Source organism: Lontra canadensis, unplaced genomic scaffold, assembly GCF_010015895.1.
Source record: "Lontra canadensis isolate GAN:19392208 unplaced genomic scaffold, GSC_riverotter_1.0 scaffold56, whole genome shotgun sequence".
NCBI classification, from domain to species: domain Eukaryota; kingdom Metazoa; phylum Chordata; class Mammalia; order Carnivora; family Mustelidae; genus Lontra; species Lontra canadensis.
Window position 1 is genome coordinate 7,931,982 of NW_022631050.1, and position 17,591 is coordinate 7,949,572.

Below are 17,591 nucleotides of genomic sequence, written 5' to 3' on the forward strand. Positions count from 1 at the left end.
CGTTCTGCGCGCACTTAAGGTAGGCTATGCTAAGCTACAATATTCGGTAGGTTAAGCGTAGTAAATATACTTTCAACTTACTGTATTTTCATGGTGTTACTAGAAGGTAACCCCATTGTAAGTCAAGGAATATTGGTAATTAAATATGCAACAGGCTTGGCCCATAAGTAAGTGCTCAGTAAAAAGCAGCCCAATATATATTAATTGATTACTTAAGAACATGAAACATTTCTTACCTAAATTAGGAGCAGATGAAGAACACCAGTGTCCAGGCCACGTGGAGCAGAGTGGCCTGCCTGGATTTTGCTGTGGGTTGAGTCTTAGTAGACGCCTGATATCAAATGACTAAGAAGCTGCTACAGAGAAACGGGGACTGGTGCGTGGGCCAAGGGAGGGCAAGCCAAGGGGGGGAAATCTAACAGGTCTAGACCTGCCAAAGAGCTACCCCAGAAGTTTCTTCTGCATGTGAAAAATGAAGGGCTCATTGGCTCTGGGTTCTATTTTGGGCAGCGAATTTCTTAAGGCAGGAATTAAGTTGAAGTTTAACTCCAGCCTGAAGCTGGGTGAGCAAGTTTGCCCCTGCCAATGCTGGGCGGCCTCCAGCAGCACAATTCTAGCTCGCCAGCCCCTCCCAGGTCTTGGTCAGGGATGAGCTGGGGGAAGAGGAGGAGACACAGCTGGAGTCAGAGCCCTCTCGATTCAGAAGTCAGCCAAGGAAGGATGAGGGACTACTTTTCTTGAATTTCCGGTGAACTTAGTTGGGTCAGGGCCAGCCAGAAAGGAGGAGACTGGGGCGGGTACTCTGGCATGTGCAGAAAGAATTCTATGCTGAAATACTAGGACTTGGGCTCTAGTCCCATTCCCACCAATTTGTATGACCACGGGCAGGTCCACAAATCTCCCTGGGTCTCATTTTTCTAATCTATGAAGTTTCTTCTTGGCATTCTTAGGGGGAGTGACCAGGCTCACCAGTGTCCTGCTTCTCAAACTCCAGCACACATAGGATCCCCCCGGGGGTCTCGTGGAAATGCAGACCCGGCTTCACCAGGCCTGCACGAGGACTCAAGGATATTGCTGACATAGTCAGGAGATGCCCTTGTTGTTCGTTGTGGACCACAGGAGGTCTGGAGCAGAAATGGGCAAACCACAGCTCGGAGGGCCAAATCCAGCCTGCTGTTTGTTTGTGTAAACAAAGTTGGGTTGCAACACAGCCGAGCCCATTCATTTGTATATTGGCTATGGGTGCTTTCACACTAAGTGGACGGAGTGAGGTAGCTGCATCAGAGACCGTATGGCCAACAAAACCCAATTATTTTAGTAGTTACTCTGTGACCCTTTACAGGAAAAGTTGGCCAATGCTTGCTCTCGGGTACCAAGAACTGGTCCATGTGAGCCAAGAAACCTGCCCTTCAGTCCAGGTTGGTCCCAGGGCAAGCCACTTCACCTTGCTCTCACTTTCCTTATCTAGAGGACACAGTGATCTCTGAATTTCTAAGAGACTTGTGATTCTGGGATTTCAGTGCTACGTAGGAAACATCATAGTATCTATGGAAACAGACTTCTGAGAACCAGATTTGGCCTTGATTTGGAAGCTGCAAAATTCCTACCTGGCCTAACCTGCAGATCGAGCAGGCAGCTCTGACTGGCACTCCTAGAGCCACACCTGACGTAGGGTCAGCTGGGAACAGACATGGCCTTGGAGAGGGAAGAGTGAGGATTGGGAAGTGGACCTCCCGGCCTCTGGTAGAGGCCGATGCTGGCACAGGGGGCCCTGGGACGTTGTGCCCCTACATCACACTTACAAATTCCACTTTGCTGGGAGATAACTCAAACACAGCTTCCTAACTCACCACACCAGGTGCCCCTGACCTTGGGTGCTTTTGGTTAACCAATATAAATATTAGCCCTTTCCAGGTCTCAGAGACTGTGCCGGGCATGAGGATATAGAAAGAACGATGACATCCAGAGCTGAGGAGCCCATAGCTGGGTGGGGGACCCAAGGTAAGGAAATAATTGTGGGAGAGTTCCAAAAGCCAGCTGTAAAGGAAAATGCATGACTCTGGGTCTCTATTGTGGGCCATAGGTGATGCCATTAACAAAGCAAGGAGCAGGGACGGGGCAGTGGGCTTTAGGAGAGGGGGTAGGCTGTGTAAAGAAGAAGATAATGCCTCTTTTGGGACATGTTGATTCTAATGTGGGCACCCAAAGGACTGAAAGTCAATGCTGTGATTTCCTGTGAAAAGCAACACATTGTCTCTCTGCAGGCCCGCAACGGTTAAGAAGAACATGTACGTTGCCATGGTTACTCCCCAGCACTGAGGGCAGTCCCAGTGCACACCCAAGTACCCCCAGGCTCTTTAGGGATCCCTTGCCTTGCTCCTCCTCAGCCCCCAGGAGAGACCTTGGCCCGAGAGACCTCTGTGGAACGCACACTTGATGTAAATTTCGACTTTCTCTCAACTCCCATGAGCAGTAAATAGCTGACTACTGTTCGTTATGACTGTCTTTCTCGCCAGCTCCCCACCAAATGGGAAAATTGGGAACCTACAACCCTGGACAGCTCCTGAACCCAATGGGCCACCTTCTGTTATGGTTTCATGGAAGTGGAAAGAAAGCCCTGAGAAACAAGGAACTCACAAGCTCACAATTATTTTTTGGCTCGTCTGAGCTCCAGCTTCTCAGCGGGGAATGTGAGCCTGAGATGGCTGGATGGCAGCCCATTCTCTTGCTTTGACATCTAGAGTATGGTCCATACAATCTGTGAAAATCCACATGGGCACAGTACAGAGACAGACAGAACCACGTGTGCCCTTGAAGTAGTGGAGTCAGCTGAAGAGGCAAGTTATCCCCTTCCCAAGCAAGACATCTGCACTGGGGCTGATTTAGGACTCTGTGTTTGCTAGGAGGGTACCTGTGTGATGCCTGGTTGGTGGCTTAGAGTGCGAGGCTAGGCATTCTATGAGCCCCACACTGGCTGGCTGGCCTCGCTGGAGGCTCCTTTTTTACTGCTTATCACAGATCCTAACTGTATGCCTATCTGTTGGATTAATTTATTGAAGCTTGGTTCCCATGCTCCCTGATGGCTCCCTCATGGTCTCTCTCCCTGTCTTCACTTGCCAGGTATTAGAAAATTATTACCAATGAAAGTCTGGGGAGATTTTGTCCTTTCTGCTTAGAACCTCATATAGGACACCCTGTTGGCAGTTCAATTGGGATTGACTAAGAAATCACTGAGAAAAGAGTTGCTTTAATAGAAGATAGACAGAAGGGCTTAGGTTTGGATGACACAGTCTCAAGGCTATTGTTGTTTTAAGGCTGAAGGCTGGATTGTGACAGATATGGGGTTCAGTGAAGAATGTGAGAAAAAGTGTAGGAAGTCCCTGCATTTATACCTCGGGTGGGGCTAGGGAGAGATGATGGCAGAGCTTCTCAGGGCTTTACTCCCCAACCTTGCAGGGACTGGTTCAGCTTTGTGTCATGCCCTGGTGCTTCACGTGGATTCAAAACTTGGCATCCTTACCCTTTATGTTGTTTCATTGGAAACTCAGCTTAGGGGTAACTCCCATATTGGAAGCAATAGCCAAACCAACTTAAGCATAGTGCCAACAAATAACCCTAGAGGTACAGGTTTTCAGAGCCACAGGTAATTTAAAAATAATCTAGACCAAATTTCTGAAGTAGAGCTTAAAAGAGTGAAACACTAAATCCAACCCCTTTCGGGGCACCTGGGTGGCTCAGTGGGTTAAGCCTCTGCCTTCGGCTCAGATCATGATGCCAGAATCCTGGGATCGAGCCCCACATCGGGCACCCTCCTCAGCAGGAAGACTACTTCTCCCTCTCTCTCTGCTCCTCTCCCCCATTTGTGTTCTCTCTCTCTAAAAAAAAATAAAATCTAAAAAAAAAAAAAATCTGGCCCCTTTCTTATCATACACTAATCATACACTATCACTCTCCATTTATCACTTAATAATAATTCAGATTACTATTGATTAAACACTCCCCATGTTCCACCCACTCTACTAAATGCTCTACATGGATGATCTCATTTAACCATCAAAACAATGCTCAGTGAGAGAGAACATAATTGTTTCCATTTTGTATGCGTTGAAATGGAGGCTTGGGGAGGTTTAATGACTTAACCAATGTCACATGGCTGGTGGTGGGAAGGCCTGGGTCTTTCAACTTCTGGCTTAGTGTTTCGTCCCTTATCCTATATTGATTCTAAGTCCTCAAGATAGATTTGAATTACTTATTTGCAGATAGCTGGCATGTTTTACTTATCAGTCGAATCTAATGGTATCACGAGATTGAAAATCTCAGCCTCATAAACACTCACATATAACTCTTTAAAATATATATTTTTTTCTTTCAAGATTTTCCACTGAATGCCTGTTCCTGTCCAGCTCCAGAATCTACTGCCCACTGTGCTGGGAGACCAAAGGCAAGATTCTCTCCCCTTCTCATTCCCTCCAAAAAACATTTCTGTAGAACAACATGAGCCAGGTGGGAAGGATGTTAAGCTTTGAGGGGGATACACAGCTGAGGACCCCATGCTCCCCATTTTCCAGGTCCTAGCAGAAGAAAGAAGTGACAAGGATACACATACCCATGCAACAGGGCCAACCCATAATCAGTGTACTGTCAAGACAGCAAAGTCAAGTGCTCTAGTAAGGCAAGGGCTGGATTTACTCCCAGAGGTGCCACCCGAGGCTCCAGAAAGGAGATAGCCCTTGACCTAGACCTTAAAGGAAGAGTAGAACTTCCGCAAGTCTATTTGGAGCCTTTCTTTAGCCTGGTATATAAACATTTCCTGTTTTCTGAGTGTCTGGCTTATACAATGCATGCAGTAGGATTTTCAAATTAATTTTCTGGTTGGACACTAGACACTAGGGGCTAGCTAGGAATCATGGACTTGGTTCTGATGCTACCACTGGATGTAAACTGTGTAAGAGGGCCCCCTTCTCTGGGCCTCTGTTTTTCCCCAGCTATGAAGTAGGGATGTGGAAAGGAGTGGGTATAACCTTGCTCCTGGGTTTCTGGTTAGGTCACATGAAACTAACAAAGGCAAAATTATTTGTAAGCCAAAATGAAATGCAAATATAAGAGACTATCTATCGCTATTCTTACTAGTATCATTAAAAAAAAACAAGAACCAATGCCCATGTACTGCTCATTATCCAACAACCTTGTTTTGACTAATTACCTATCAGGCACTGGGGATACAAAGATGACTAACCCCCAGCCTCCATGCTTGGAACACAAAAAGTCTGGGGAAGGACATGTCAGGACAATTGATGGTGTAAGTTTAATGTGCTAGGACAAAGGCAGGGGCTGGACTTCTGCAGGAGCTCTGCTCCTTTTTATTGTTAGTACAGGTAGATGGCAATGCTAAAGTTAAGAACTTCAAAATCAGAAATCCAACTGGTATGCTCCAGAATAAACTAGGATAAAAGGTGAGAGGAAATATATATTTTTTTTAAGTTTGAGCTTATGCTATGTTCCAGGCACTTTCACATACATCATCTTCATAAGTTAGATATTATTATGCCCATTTTACAGTTGAGGGAGCTGAGACTCTCAGAAAGTCGAGTTTATAAATCTGGAAGGTGTAAAGCCTAAATGGAAACCCAAGTCACTCAGTTGCAAGTGTGGTGCTTTTCCCAGCACTCTTGCATTCTAACTAGGCAGTGTTTGTATAGATCTCACTCCATGCTCATTTTGAACGACCTTATTTCTTAGATTGCTCTTCTAAGTAGAAAGACTGATCTGTGATGAGGAGGCTTGACAGTAACCCCTTCTAGTGTCATTTCCTCTTAAACCTCCTGAGAGAAATCGCTTCCCTCCCACTATTCCCTCCTGACTTCTTCCTCACCTCCAATCCCAATGAAACCGCCAAGGAGTAAAGAATCCCAGCACATGAAGCCTGTTGAGAAGAAATTCCTGCCTTCTCAGCAGCTGGCCTAAAAACTGTGAAACAAAACACACTGAAAGACAGAGGGAGCGTGTGGTATGATTTAAGTCAAGGAGCCTACCTAGACGGAAAACTGGCCATGCCTTAATTTTGTGGATCTGCAAGGAAGCTATGATCTATAGAAGCCTGTGTGATTGTCACACTTGCATATTTTACAGATAATGAAAACTGAAACCCAGCAGGGTGAAAGACTTGCCCAACATCACACACTAGTGAGAAGCTGAGTATCACTGGAACCCAGGTCTCCTGACTCCCAGGCCAATGCTCTTCTACTAAAATAGGTTGTCTCTTTAGCTTTCCCCCATTAACATCTCAACTTAAATGAAATCATGGCCCTTTCAGAAGAAAACTCAATGCTGCTGTCTCTAAAGCCCAGAAGCCAGGCCCCTCTTGGGCCTCTGCTCTGATCAGCTCATGTCCTCATCTAAAGAACAGGAAGTAGCTTCGTTTTTAGCTCTGAAAGCACATTCTGGGGGTGGGAAAGGGGGATTTGGGGAAGAGAGTTCCTGTAGATGATGGGTAGGAGTGATCAGCAGATACATTACTCTTGCTGGAAGGGGAAGATACATGGGCCGATATGTAAGGAGAAGATAAGTCCTTGAGTCCTAACCAGAACATGTCTTTAGCAAGAGCTTTCCCATACCCTGGGCAGGGGTAGGGGAAGGATTCTACCCTGATACTGTTCTGCTGGAACTGAATGTCAGGGTGGGGGTTGGGGTAGGAGCACCAGGGTGGGAAAATTTGTACAAAGTTTCTATAACCTCCAATGCTTCCCCCACCCTCTGCTAGCAACCACAACTTCCCTTGCCAAGGAAGGAAGGAGGAACACATTAATCAGTTTAATAATTTACACAAATTGAAAACTTTACTGTGTGAAACAAAGGGGACTTAAGAGGGCAACAGAGAAATAAAAATTCCTGAGTCCTCTCTTAAAGGCTGGAGGTGTGGAGATGACACATCTTGATGACCTTGTCTTGGAATAGAACGATCTGACTGTCCAACAGATGGGTCTGAAATAAGCAAGTAACCCCTCCCTTTGATGGTCAGCCAAGCTTTGTCTCCTTCTATGGTAGGATCACACCCAGTCTTAGTACTTGTCAGCCAGGGACATCAAAGAACAGAGATCCAGATCCACACATAATTTTTCTGTATTAGTGGTTCTCAAACCTGGCAGCCTATCAGAGTTGTCTGGGGGACCTCATTACAAATTTAGGAACCAACCCAGTGATTATTAGGTTGATCTGGGGTAGGGCCTAGGAATCTTCATTTTCAATAAGCAGGACTGGTGTAAGAACCAATGATCTGGCTCAACCCCATTCATTCAGCTATCAAAAGTTTACACGAGATCCTGGTTTTACAACAAAGAGAACTGAGATGCCAAAAATAGGTTAGAGCCTGTACTTGGACCTGAACCCACTCTCCTGCCTCTTGATGTGGTATCTTTGCCAATACCCTCATACTCATACATGGCTTTCCTCCCTCAGCTCACCAGTCTGTTAAGAACCCCTGAGGATCAATGGGGGCCATTCATCCAAACCATGGAGGAATCAGAGCTGCCCGGGTACTCTGATTGAGTTCCCACTTGGTTCATTGATGGAAATGGCTGGTAAGGTGCAGGGGTGAACGTGTGGGGAGGTCCAGCTGATGGCCTCTAAGGCATACTTCCCAGTTGTTCCAGTCAGAAAGTATAGTCAGTTCCTAGAAGCAACCTGCTGTGTTAGAGGAGACATGGTAACAGAGGCGGGATGAGGGGGGAGTAACAGAAGATGAAGTCACTAAGGTAACCTGAGGCCAAACCATCTAGGGCACTCTGGGCCACATACGGATCTTTGGCTTTTATTCCAACCCACCCACTGTAGGATTTTGAGCCAGAGAGTATCATAATCTGACATATTTTCGCAGGGGTTCTCCGATGCAGTGCTGAGGACAGACTCTACAGCGCAGGGATAGAAGCAAGGAAACCAGTTAGGATGATTTGTAGGAATCCAAGGGACAGAGGAAGGTGGCTCAGATCAAGGTGGCAGAAATGCAGGGGTGAGAAGTGACTGGATCTTGGATGTTTTTTAAAAGTAGAGCTAGCAGATTTTCTGATGGGTGGGATGGGAGGTGTGAGATAAAAAGGAGTCAAGGATGGTGCCAAGTGTTTTGGCTTGAGCAACGGGCAGGCTGGAGTTAACATCAACCGAAATTGAGAAGGCTATGGGTGGGGAAGGTCTGTGGGAGGGACATCAGGAGTTCGGTTTTGGGCATGCTGAGTCACTGATGCTCACGTGGTATTTAAATAAAGTCTCACGCCTGGATGAGGTCATCAAGAGTGAGGACAGACAGAAAAGAGAATTGAGGCCCTTGCCTGGGGGCCTCCAGCTCTAAAAGATGTCAGAGATGGGGAATCAGTGAAAGAGACTAGAAACGGGTAACCAGTGCAGGAGCAGGAAAACAGGAACCTGTGGAATCCTAGTATCTGCAGGAACAGGGACTGGATGAAATGCCGCCGCTGAGAGAAGGAAGATCAAGTGTGAGAAGTGACTGTTGGATTTAGTTACGGAAGGGCACTGGTGACCTTGAGAGCAGCGCTTGACTCCTGACCTCAGAGTTCAGTCTGACTGCTGATTGTCATTTAGGGCTCCCTTATTGTTAATTTTCTCCTCTCAGTCGGACGGTAAACGTTGCAACAAAAGGGATGATGAAATGGCATATCCCCAGAGCAATGGGTCCTTGTTGGGCTGTAGGACGTTCTAGAGCCTGCTGTAGGCCCTGATACAGATTGCTAACACACCCATGTGTGTCTGAATGTCCCCCTCTCACTAGGGCGCCAACCGAGAGCAATTTTCCCCATGCCTTGCTTACCTTGCACGCAGAATTTCAGTTCCTTGGGGTCAGTGATGACTTTTCTGCTTTCCCGGATCACAGCCCGGTTCTTCTTGGTTTCTCCCCAGAGATTGGTGCCCCCGTACATGCTGGGAATGTTGAGAATGGCAATGCCTTCAAGAAAGATGTTGCTCAGGTCCACCCCAACCCCGTCACACTGAGGGGCAGAGAGAAAAGATCATTGGTTAGTGTTCTCAGTGTATCCCAACCCAAGACTCTGTATGTGTGTGTGGCAGGAGTTCTCATGAAGGGTGTGTGATGGGCCCTCGGCCAGCAGCCTGCCTCTGTCAGATGCTCAACCTGGGGCAAAGTGACGGAGGCCTAATGCCTTGGCCCCTACAGTGGGTTAGGGAGATACAATCCTGCTCAGCTTTGAGGATGGTAGTACAAGGCTTCAGAGATCCTCTACAGATTTATAAGGGCTCAGGGATGGTTCTCGAGACAACTGCAAACATGTTCTCTGGTCCAACATCATTATCATCAATTCTGTCCCTGACTAACCAATGTGAAGATATGGTGGGACGCTGAGCCCCGAACCTAACACATAGTAGATTCTGAACAAAGGACAGATAAGTTTCACTTTACCCCATCTTATCCTATCCCTCCTGTGATAAGGACAACACGGGAAGACTTGGAAGGCTTTCAGATACAGCACAGGGAACAGAGTCAAAGGTATTGTCATAGCGTTGTACGGTGACAGATGGGAGCTACACTTGGGGTGAGCCCAGCATAAGCTATATAGTTGCTAAATCATGATATTGTGCCCCTAAAATGAATGTAAAATGAATGTATGTCAAGCATACTTCAATGACAAAGAAAAAAGATTTGGAAGGCTTTCAGAATTCGCCTGTCTCTCATATCTGCATTTTAAGTGCAATTTTGGCCCTAATGCCTGCTGACCTTGCAGTTTCCTTATCCTCTCTCCACCACCCGCATCCTCCGCCAGGTAACAAAAGGCCAGAAGGCCTGAATGTGCCTGTCTCAAATATGCCTACTTTTGGCATACTCTTTACAACGCAGCAAGAAATGAATTAGTTCTGATCATGGTTCTGCACAACTGTAGGTAGTTTTCTTCATTTACACAAGGGAACAACCCACCCAGAGAGGGGAGTTAAGTTACTCAACGTTGTCTAGCTGACACATAAAAGAGCAAGAACTCAAAGTTAGGGACTTTGACTGTAAACCCAAGGTCTTTATCTTGTTCTTGAGAGGCAGGAAAAATGAAAAGCATGCAACAAAAATCCACTGTCTTCGGGGTTACCTACAAACCCAAACGTCCAGAGATTTCTCAACAGAGGAGGAACAGGAAGGAAGGGCTTGTTGCCATTCATATTTGCTCAGCTCCTGATTTCTTCAAAGCTCTTAATTTATGGTACCTCATCATCCCCATGGCTTGTCCCCCGACTACAGAATGGAATGGAGTGAGTTTCTCTTATGACTGGAAACTCATTTCTTCACTGGGAAGTTCTGATTATTTGAAAGCTTGTCTCTTTACGTTAAACAGATTCTCTTTCTTCCTGCTTCTATCTACTGGTCCTCGTTTCCCTTCTGAAGCCAGACAGGATGACCCTCCTTCCTCCTCCATGGGGACAGCCCACCGGCAACATGATGACAATCGTCACTATCACTGTTCACAAGCATCAAGCATTGCCACCTGCCTGGTAAGATTTTGGACACAGCTCATTTAGTACCTTCCTAATAATCTTGGAAGTCAGTTGCTGTGACTATCCCTCTTCGTAATGAGGAAACTGAGACACACGATTGGTTAAACAATTTTCCCCAAATCACACAACGTACACATGGAAGTGCACAGACTTGATGGCAGGCAGTCAGAGCCTAAGTCCTAATGGCCCCTTTATCTCTCCTCCCTCTCCCACTGCCATTTTGATTGTGCCTCCTCTGGGTTGAACATGGTCAGCTCTCTCAGTTGCTCCTGTGGGACCTGATTTTCAGATTTCCCTGTCCTGGCTGCCCTGTTCTACAAAGACTACTGTTGGTTAGTCTCCCATTCTCTTAAGTTCTCCGGCGTTGCCCCAGGATCTGATGGCATAGGTGGCCAAGGCAGGAGCACATCCTGGGGTTGGGATCCTCTCATACTGTCATTCCCCCAGAAATGAGATAACATGGCAAGCCCATGGAAGTACACAACACATGTCCCGCATTATCATTATCTTTATTGTTAAATATGATCACAGTGGCACCAGCTCTTTTGTTAGCAGCTAGATGACAGCTGGATCGCTTCAGCTTGAATGGGTGGTCATCACAGACACCCGGACCGTCTGCCCATTATGTACTTCTCAGCCTGCTCTTCCCTATTGTGAACTTGTGTAGGTATTTTTTTTTTTAATAACGTAGACATAGGGCTTTACATTTATGTCAGTCAGTTTCATCTGGTTTCTAGCCCAAGTCTCCTCCTCCATCTAGTTCCTTCATTCTATGACCCCTCGCCATAGCTGTCCTATCATTTGTGGACTAAATCATTAATGCACGTATATGAAGGGCAAAAACAGGGAACGAGCCCTCTCCTTGGTCAGTCTAACAAAGCAGACACTGTAAAATACACAGCCCTCGTGGGGTGGGGAGAGTGTATCCTCTGGACTGAACTCTCAGTCTCCTTTTCATACAGTGTGGAATCATGGAAATTAAAAATTAGAGCTCCTTAAAAGAACCTGCCCCAACTTTCATAAACAAGGTCCAGAAGGGTTTAGAAACTTGCCTGTGGTCACTCAACTTACTAATGGTGGAACCAGACTAGTTTCCACGTCTTCAGACCTCAATCCTGTGTTCTCTCCATTAAAACACAAGATTGTGCTGTAACCAAATAGCATTTTTCTAAATGACCACCCTACCCTCTCTGTCAGAAAAGAAATAAGAGGACTCAGAGTAAATCACTATTATCTGTGTGCAAAGGGCAAATACTTGGTTAATAATTTCCTTCAGAAACCTGCCAGGGATTGGGATGTCTCCTTTTCTAATTTTTTTGAAAACTGGGGCATTTGTCCATTTGTCTCTCATTGGCTGAATCCCACTCTGTTTTCTAGATTTGTCAAAGCGGCCCAGGAAAGACATCTGTAGGCTTGTCCAGCAACTTGGATTCTAATGGGTGTGTTTTCCAAGGCCAGTTAATTCTCTATTGATCTACCCTGGGGTCTGGTACCCACCTTTAGCAACTGTTCTTCCTTTTTTTTTTTTTTTGGTTAAGTTTACTCTCTCTTGGAATGGATCATTCTTTTGGGGGTCAGAGTCCTAATGAGCTATTCTTCCCATGTTCTCATTTGCTTCATTGTTTCATATTCTGCTTGGCCTCTAGCATCAGGTCTGTGTTGCTCTTGTGCATTTACACTCGCTTGCATGGTCACACCCTGCTTTTGCACGAATGTGTAAAGTCTCCTGAAAGCATGGGCCCAACCCAGAGCTCCCCGCCACAGTCGGGATGGTTTTCATAACTCTTTTCCTTTTTCTTCCCAATGGAACTAATGAATTGTTAACAATTTATTTCAGAGTATCTTCCATCCTTCCTATCCTTTATACAGAAATTCTTATTTAAGGATTTAGTCTAGAATCCCAGTGGGTCAGACGTTTTTCCAAACTCTCTGAAATTGGCTTGGCTCAACTCTGCATCAAGCACAGCCGTCCTTTACCCTTATCACCTCTGAGACGAAACGGTCACTTTTGCTCGGGGTTGTTGTTACTTCCACAGCATCTCAATTTATTTACTGTGGGTCAAAATGCCCCTTCTGCTTCTAGAGGCAACAATCATAACAGAACGAGCGGCTCTTGCTTGGCAAGAGCTTCTTTGGGCAATGTGCTGGTCCTTCCCCTGCGCTCTCTCTTGGGATCTTCACGGCACCACTGCTGCCCCCAGACTACAGGGTCTCACGGGGGTAAGGTGCCTGCTCCGAATCTATAGAACTTGCCCCTCTACAAGCTGATGGAGCAAGGACACAAACCCAGGCAGTCAGACGCCAGGTCTTACTCTGGAGACGAAAGAGTCAATGAGGCAAATCGGGACTTTTGCTGATGCTAGACTTATAGCAAAATTAAACTCCAGCTGTTGTCTGAATAATTGAAATCTTCCCACCACTACTCAGTCTTGCAGAGTACTTAGAGCAGTGCCTGGCACATCAATGTTGGATAATAGTATTAGATCTTGCCTTGTTGCCAACTTTGTTAAAAAAAAAAAAAAGTATACCACTAGCACAGCACAGCTCTTGGCACACTGTAATCCACAAAGTCACCTTTCTTCCCTGCTGCCATTGTAAGTGTACCCTGTCCCCTCCATCTCCACTCATAACTAGCTAGGAATGTTAGCTATTAACTCCATCATTTGTTAACCTCTCTCTTGAAGAGCAAACAGTCCTTCCTTTGCTTTCTGACGGATTGTCCCCTTCTCCCATTATGTCTTGGGCCATAGGCAGACTGGGACAAATTGAAGAGATGGGAGAGCCTGGAGGCTGTTGGACACTGGGTGCCATCACCTTTGGAATGTACCTACTTGAAAACCGAGAGACAATGCAGTCTCAGAAAGAGGGTGCTTGGGCCCGAAGACAAAGAGATAAGGGTTTAAATCCTGCCTCAGAGCTCCTTAACCTCTTGGAACTTTAGTTTGTCATCTGTAAAATGGGGGTGGGGTGTTGGAATGACTTCTACTTCCAGGGTTTGATGGGTCTCTGGAAGGCAGTAGCATTCCATAACTGTTTGCATTGTTTTTATAGTTAATAATAATATTAGCTGTGCCACGAGGCATAGTTCAGCCTCAAAGCGGTCCCACTACCTGAGACCTTGCTGGAAGAATTTTAATGGCCTTTTGGCCCCAGCCATGCTTTTGAAAGCCTTGCCAGTCCATCCCTGCAGGCCCATTCTCCAGGGTCCTTGGCCTAGACGTTACACACTGATTTCTTTCAGAACCCCAACCCTGCTCAGATCTTGGTTAGGTGGAAAGCTGCCATGCTGGATTTGGGAAAGTGGAGCCTAGAGTCTTACACCGTCTGCTTAAATAGAACATCGGCCCCAGGGCTGCTCCCGGGTGGGTTTCTGAGCTAAATCCTCCACTTAGTTCCATGACGTCATCCGGCCCCCTCCCCCTGCTCCGGCTAGAGGTGGGGTGGGGGAGGGGGCTCCAGGGGAGAGTGCAAGGAGAGCGGACGGTCCCCGAGCGCACTATTAGCCGTCCCTAACCTAGGACTGGGCTAGCAGGCCCCCTTCCAAGCTGAGGCTGCGCTGAACCCAGGTATTTATAGCCTGCTGTGCAGCCCAAACAGAGAACTCCTGTCCCCGGTGGCGAGCGCGCACACGCCCGAAGTCGTGCTCGCAGTCACACTGGGACGACCCGCCGCCAGGGTCCGAGGATGCGCTGCAGGCGCGGGGCGGGGCGCTCCGGGTCCAGCTCGGCCCCTGCGCCCTTGGAAAGCGTTCAGGAATCTGCCAGAGCACCGGCCGGGAGCGGCCCGCGCCCGCCTCCTCCCAAGCCCCGCTGCGCCGGCCCGCAGCTGTCCGCCACGTCCACCACGGCCCCCCTTGCAACACAGTGCCCGTAGTTTTTTTTTTTTTTTTTTTGTGAGCTGGGGACGGTTGGTTCGTCTGGTGGAAGGCTAGTGAGTAAGCAAGCAGAGACTGGGTTAGGGAGCCGGAGCTCCTTTCTGTGCAAATGCAAAGCACTGGAAATATGTATCTCCTTCCCCTCCCCCCATCCCCAACGGCCCTCTCCTGCCCTCTGGCCTTCATCTCTTGGATCCCTAAAATTCCCGTTACTTTGGGCACAACCAGGACCCGCGAGAGCGTAGGAAATGCGGGAGGCGTTGATGCTTCTCTGCTGCGGTGGCAGGCTTTTCCGCGCCCCAGTGCCTGCCGGCCTCGGTGACCTGAAAAAGGCGGCGGATCTGAACCTCCTCCCCGCTGAGCGAGGCCGCCTCCATTCCAGCCCCGTCGATCCTATTTCTGAAGGTCCTCTGAGAAGGAGATCCCATAATTTACTTGATGACCTGTTTCAGTTTTTAGCAACTAGGAAATTCTCCCTTCTTCTAACCTCGATTCACGGGGCCACGGATTACGTTGATTTTCTCTGTTTTAGAACGCAGATTGTTTTGTTTCATCCTCTTGCGGTTGGGGCTGTGTCTGCCTGCTCTCTGGAATGACCCCTCCCGGGCCAGATCGGAGGTGTAACCCAGGCCTCAACCGCTCTGAGGCATTTGTTCCCCCTTCGGCTTGACATTTTCTTTCTTAACCTGCACTGCTTTATCTAGATTTGTCTGTCCCATCTCTGATGATTCTTTCTTTCTTTTTCTTTCTTTCTTTCTTTTCTTTCTTTCTGAATTTTTATTATGGGTATTTTTAAATACATAGGAAATTAGAATAATAAATCCCATGTATCCCACATCTCAGCTTAAGCAATCAGCAACTCACAGTTAAATCTGGTTTTAGCTGTACCTCAGTTTGTTTGCCCGTGTCCATACTGAATTATTTTATAGGGAGTGTCTGGGTGGTTCAGTTGGTTAAGCGGCTGCCTCCTGGTCAGGTCATGATCCCAGGGTTCTGGATCAAGTCCCTGTATGGGGCTCCCCGCTCAGCAGGATGTCGGCTAGTCCCTCCCCCTCCCCCTCTGCTAGTGCACTCTCGCTCTCTCTCAAATAAATAAATAAAATTTTTATTTATTTATTTTTAAAGATCTTATTTATTTGACACACAGAGAGAGAAATCACAAGTAGGCAGAGAGGCAAGCAGAGAGGTGGGTGGGGCGGGGGGGTGGGGGGAAGCAGGATCTCCGCTGAGCAGAGAGCCTGATGCGGGACTCAATTCCAGGACCAGAGATCATGACCTGAGCTGAAGGCAGAGGTTTAATCCACTGAGCCACCCAGGCGCCCTCAAAATCTTTATTAATAAAAAGTTCCTGATATTCTCTCATTTCATCTACAAATACTTCTGTATGTACCTTTAGATGACAAGTCTTTAAAAAAAGAACTACCCAATATTATTATCACTCTTAAAAAGTAACAATTCCTTAATATCAATAAATACCCAGTAATTGTTCAAATTTCCTTGATAATCTCACTGTTAAAAATAATTGGTTTGTTTGAAAGGTCTATGGATGTGTTTGATATGTTTCTTAGGTTTCTTTTTTTGAAATTAAAAAAAATTTATTTGAGAGAGAGCGAGCGAGCGAGCGAGCTAGAGAGAGCATAAGCAGGGGGAGCAGCAGAGGGAGACAGAGAAGCAAACTCCCTACTGAGCAAGGACTTGATCCCAGGACCCTGAGATTATGATCTGAGCCGAAAGCAGACACTTCACTGACTGAGCCACCCAGGTGCCCCTCTTAGGTTTCTTTTGATCTACAAATTCCTTGTTTTTTTTTTTTCCCTTATAGTTTAACATTTATTGAAGGAAATGGGCCAACTGGGCATACAAGTCACTTCAGGATTATTAAAATGCAGACTGGGATTCAGGAGATCTGAAGTAGGGCCTGAGACTCTGCATTTAAAATTTCTATGTGCTCCTCAGTGATCCTGAGTGCTGTGTGTGATGGACCATACTAGAAGTAAGGCCGTAGCTTCCCAGATTCTGGATTTTGCTGATTCTGTATCTGAGGTGTCTTTTATTTATGTTTATTTTTATTTTTTATTATGTTCAGTTAGTCACAGTATAGTATGTAACTGGTTTTGATGAGGTGTCTTTTAAACAGATTCCCAGTCTATCTCCTGTATGTTCACTAAGGTGGTACTTACAGATCTAGAGGCTTGATCAGATTCAGGGTTGACATTTTAAATCAAATTTGATCAATTAATTCATTTAACTTTTAAAAAATTTGAGTATAGTTGACAGTTGGGTTGACTTTTTGGCAAGACTACTTTATCAGAGGGGGTGTGTATTTCCTAGTGCATCTCATTAGGTGGTTATAGCTTATAGCTTATCTCATTTTGTTGTTGGTGGTGGTGTTATGTTCAGATTGGTTAGTGGGTTCCAGTGTGGTCAGCTTAAATCTTCCATTTCTAGAGCTTTTAAATAGTGGATGCTGATCATTGTTTAGACCCATTATTATAGTCCCCTAGTGGAAGGACACCCTTGAGGACACCTTAGTACTCTTTCTGTGCCTTTCTTTGGAATATCTACAAATGTCATTTTCTGAGTTCTTCCCTGTCCACTCTCCAAGAGGGCTCTCTCTCTTCTCTGTGACTGTGTTCTCATGGAATCAAGTTTTAAAAGTCATTCAGTCCAATCACTTCATTTTACAGATGGGAAAAACGGAAGTTAAATTGGAATGGTTCAATGTCACAGAACTAATCAGAATCAGCAGGCCTGAAATTAGACTTTTGGTCATTTGGATTGGCAACCAAGAGGTCATAGTGATTTTGTAAAGAAGGTTTTTGGCAGCTGGACAAAGGCCTAAGCACAAAATCTTAGAATGGTGAAGCCAGATGGAATATTAGATTTGGTAATCTCTAATTACCAGAATGAGAACAATGAGACCTAGAGCTGGTAAGTGGCCTTCCTAGATTACACAGCTAATTCTTGGATGATCTAGGGCTTAACTAGGGACTGCATGGTGAATAGGGGTAGTAGTGAGGGAAAAGTCAGAACAGCCATGCGTTTTGGGGGTACATGGGGCTGGAGAAAGAAGATTAGATCTAAAGGGTAGTACGACTGAGGAAAGGGTTTTCATGGGAGGTTTGAGGCAGAGAAGATACTCAATGAATACATATTGGATAAATGCACAGAGGGAGGAGGACATTAAGGATGCCTAGAATGCAAGTAGATTGGA

At 46.3% G+C, this 17,591-nt stretch overlaps 1 protein-coding gene across 2 annotated transcripts in view; it reads right to left on the minus strand.

Moving 5' to 3' along the window:
- The window catches only part of DGKG (diacylglycerol kinase gamma), a 159,549-nt gene that overhangs the window by 27,050 nt on the left and 114,908 nt on the right, over positions 1 to 17,591 (minus strand). For both annotated transcript variants that reach the window (XM_032875584.1, XM_032875583.1), the window contains one exon: positions 8,819 to 8,996. In XM_032875584.1, coding sequence (XP_032731475.1) covers positions 8,819 to 8,996 — 178 coding nt within the window. The remainder of the gene's footprint in view (positions 1 to 8,818; positions 8,997 to 17,591) is intronic.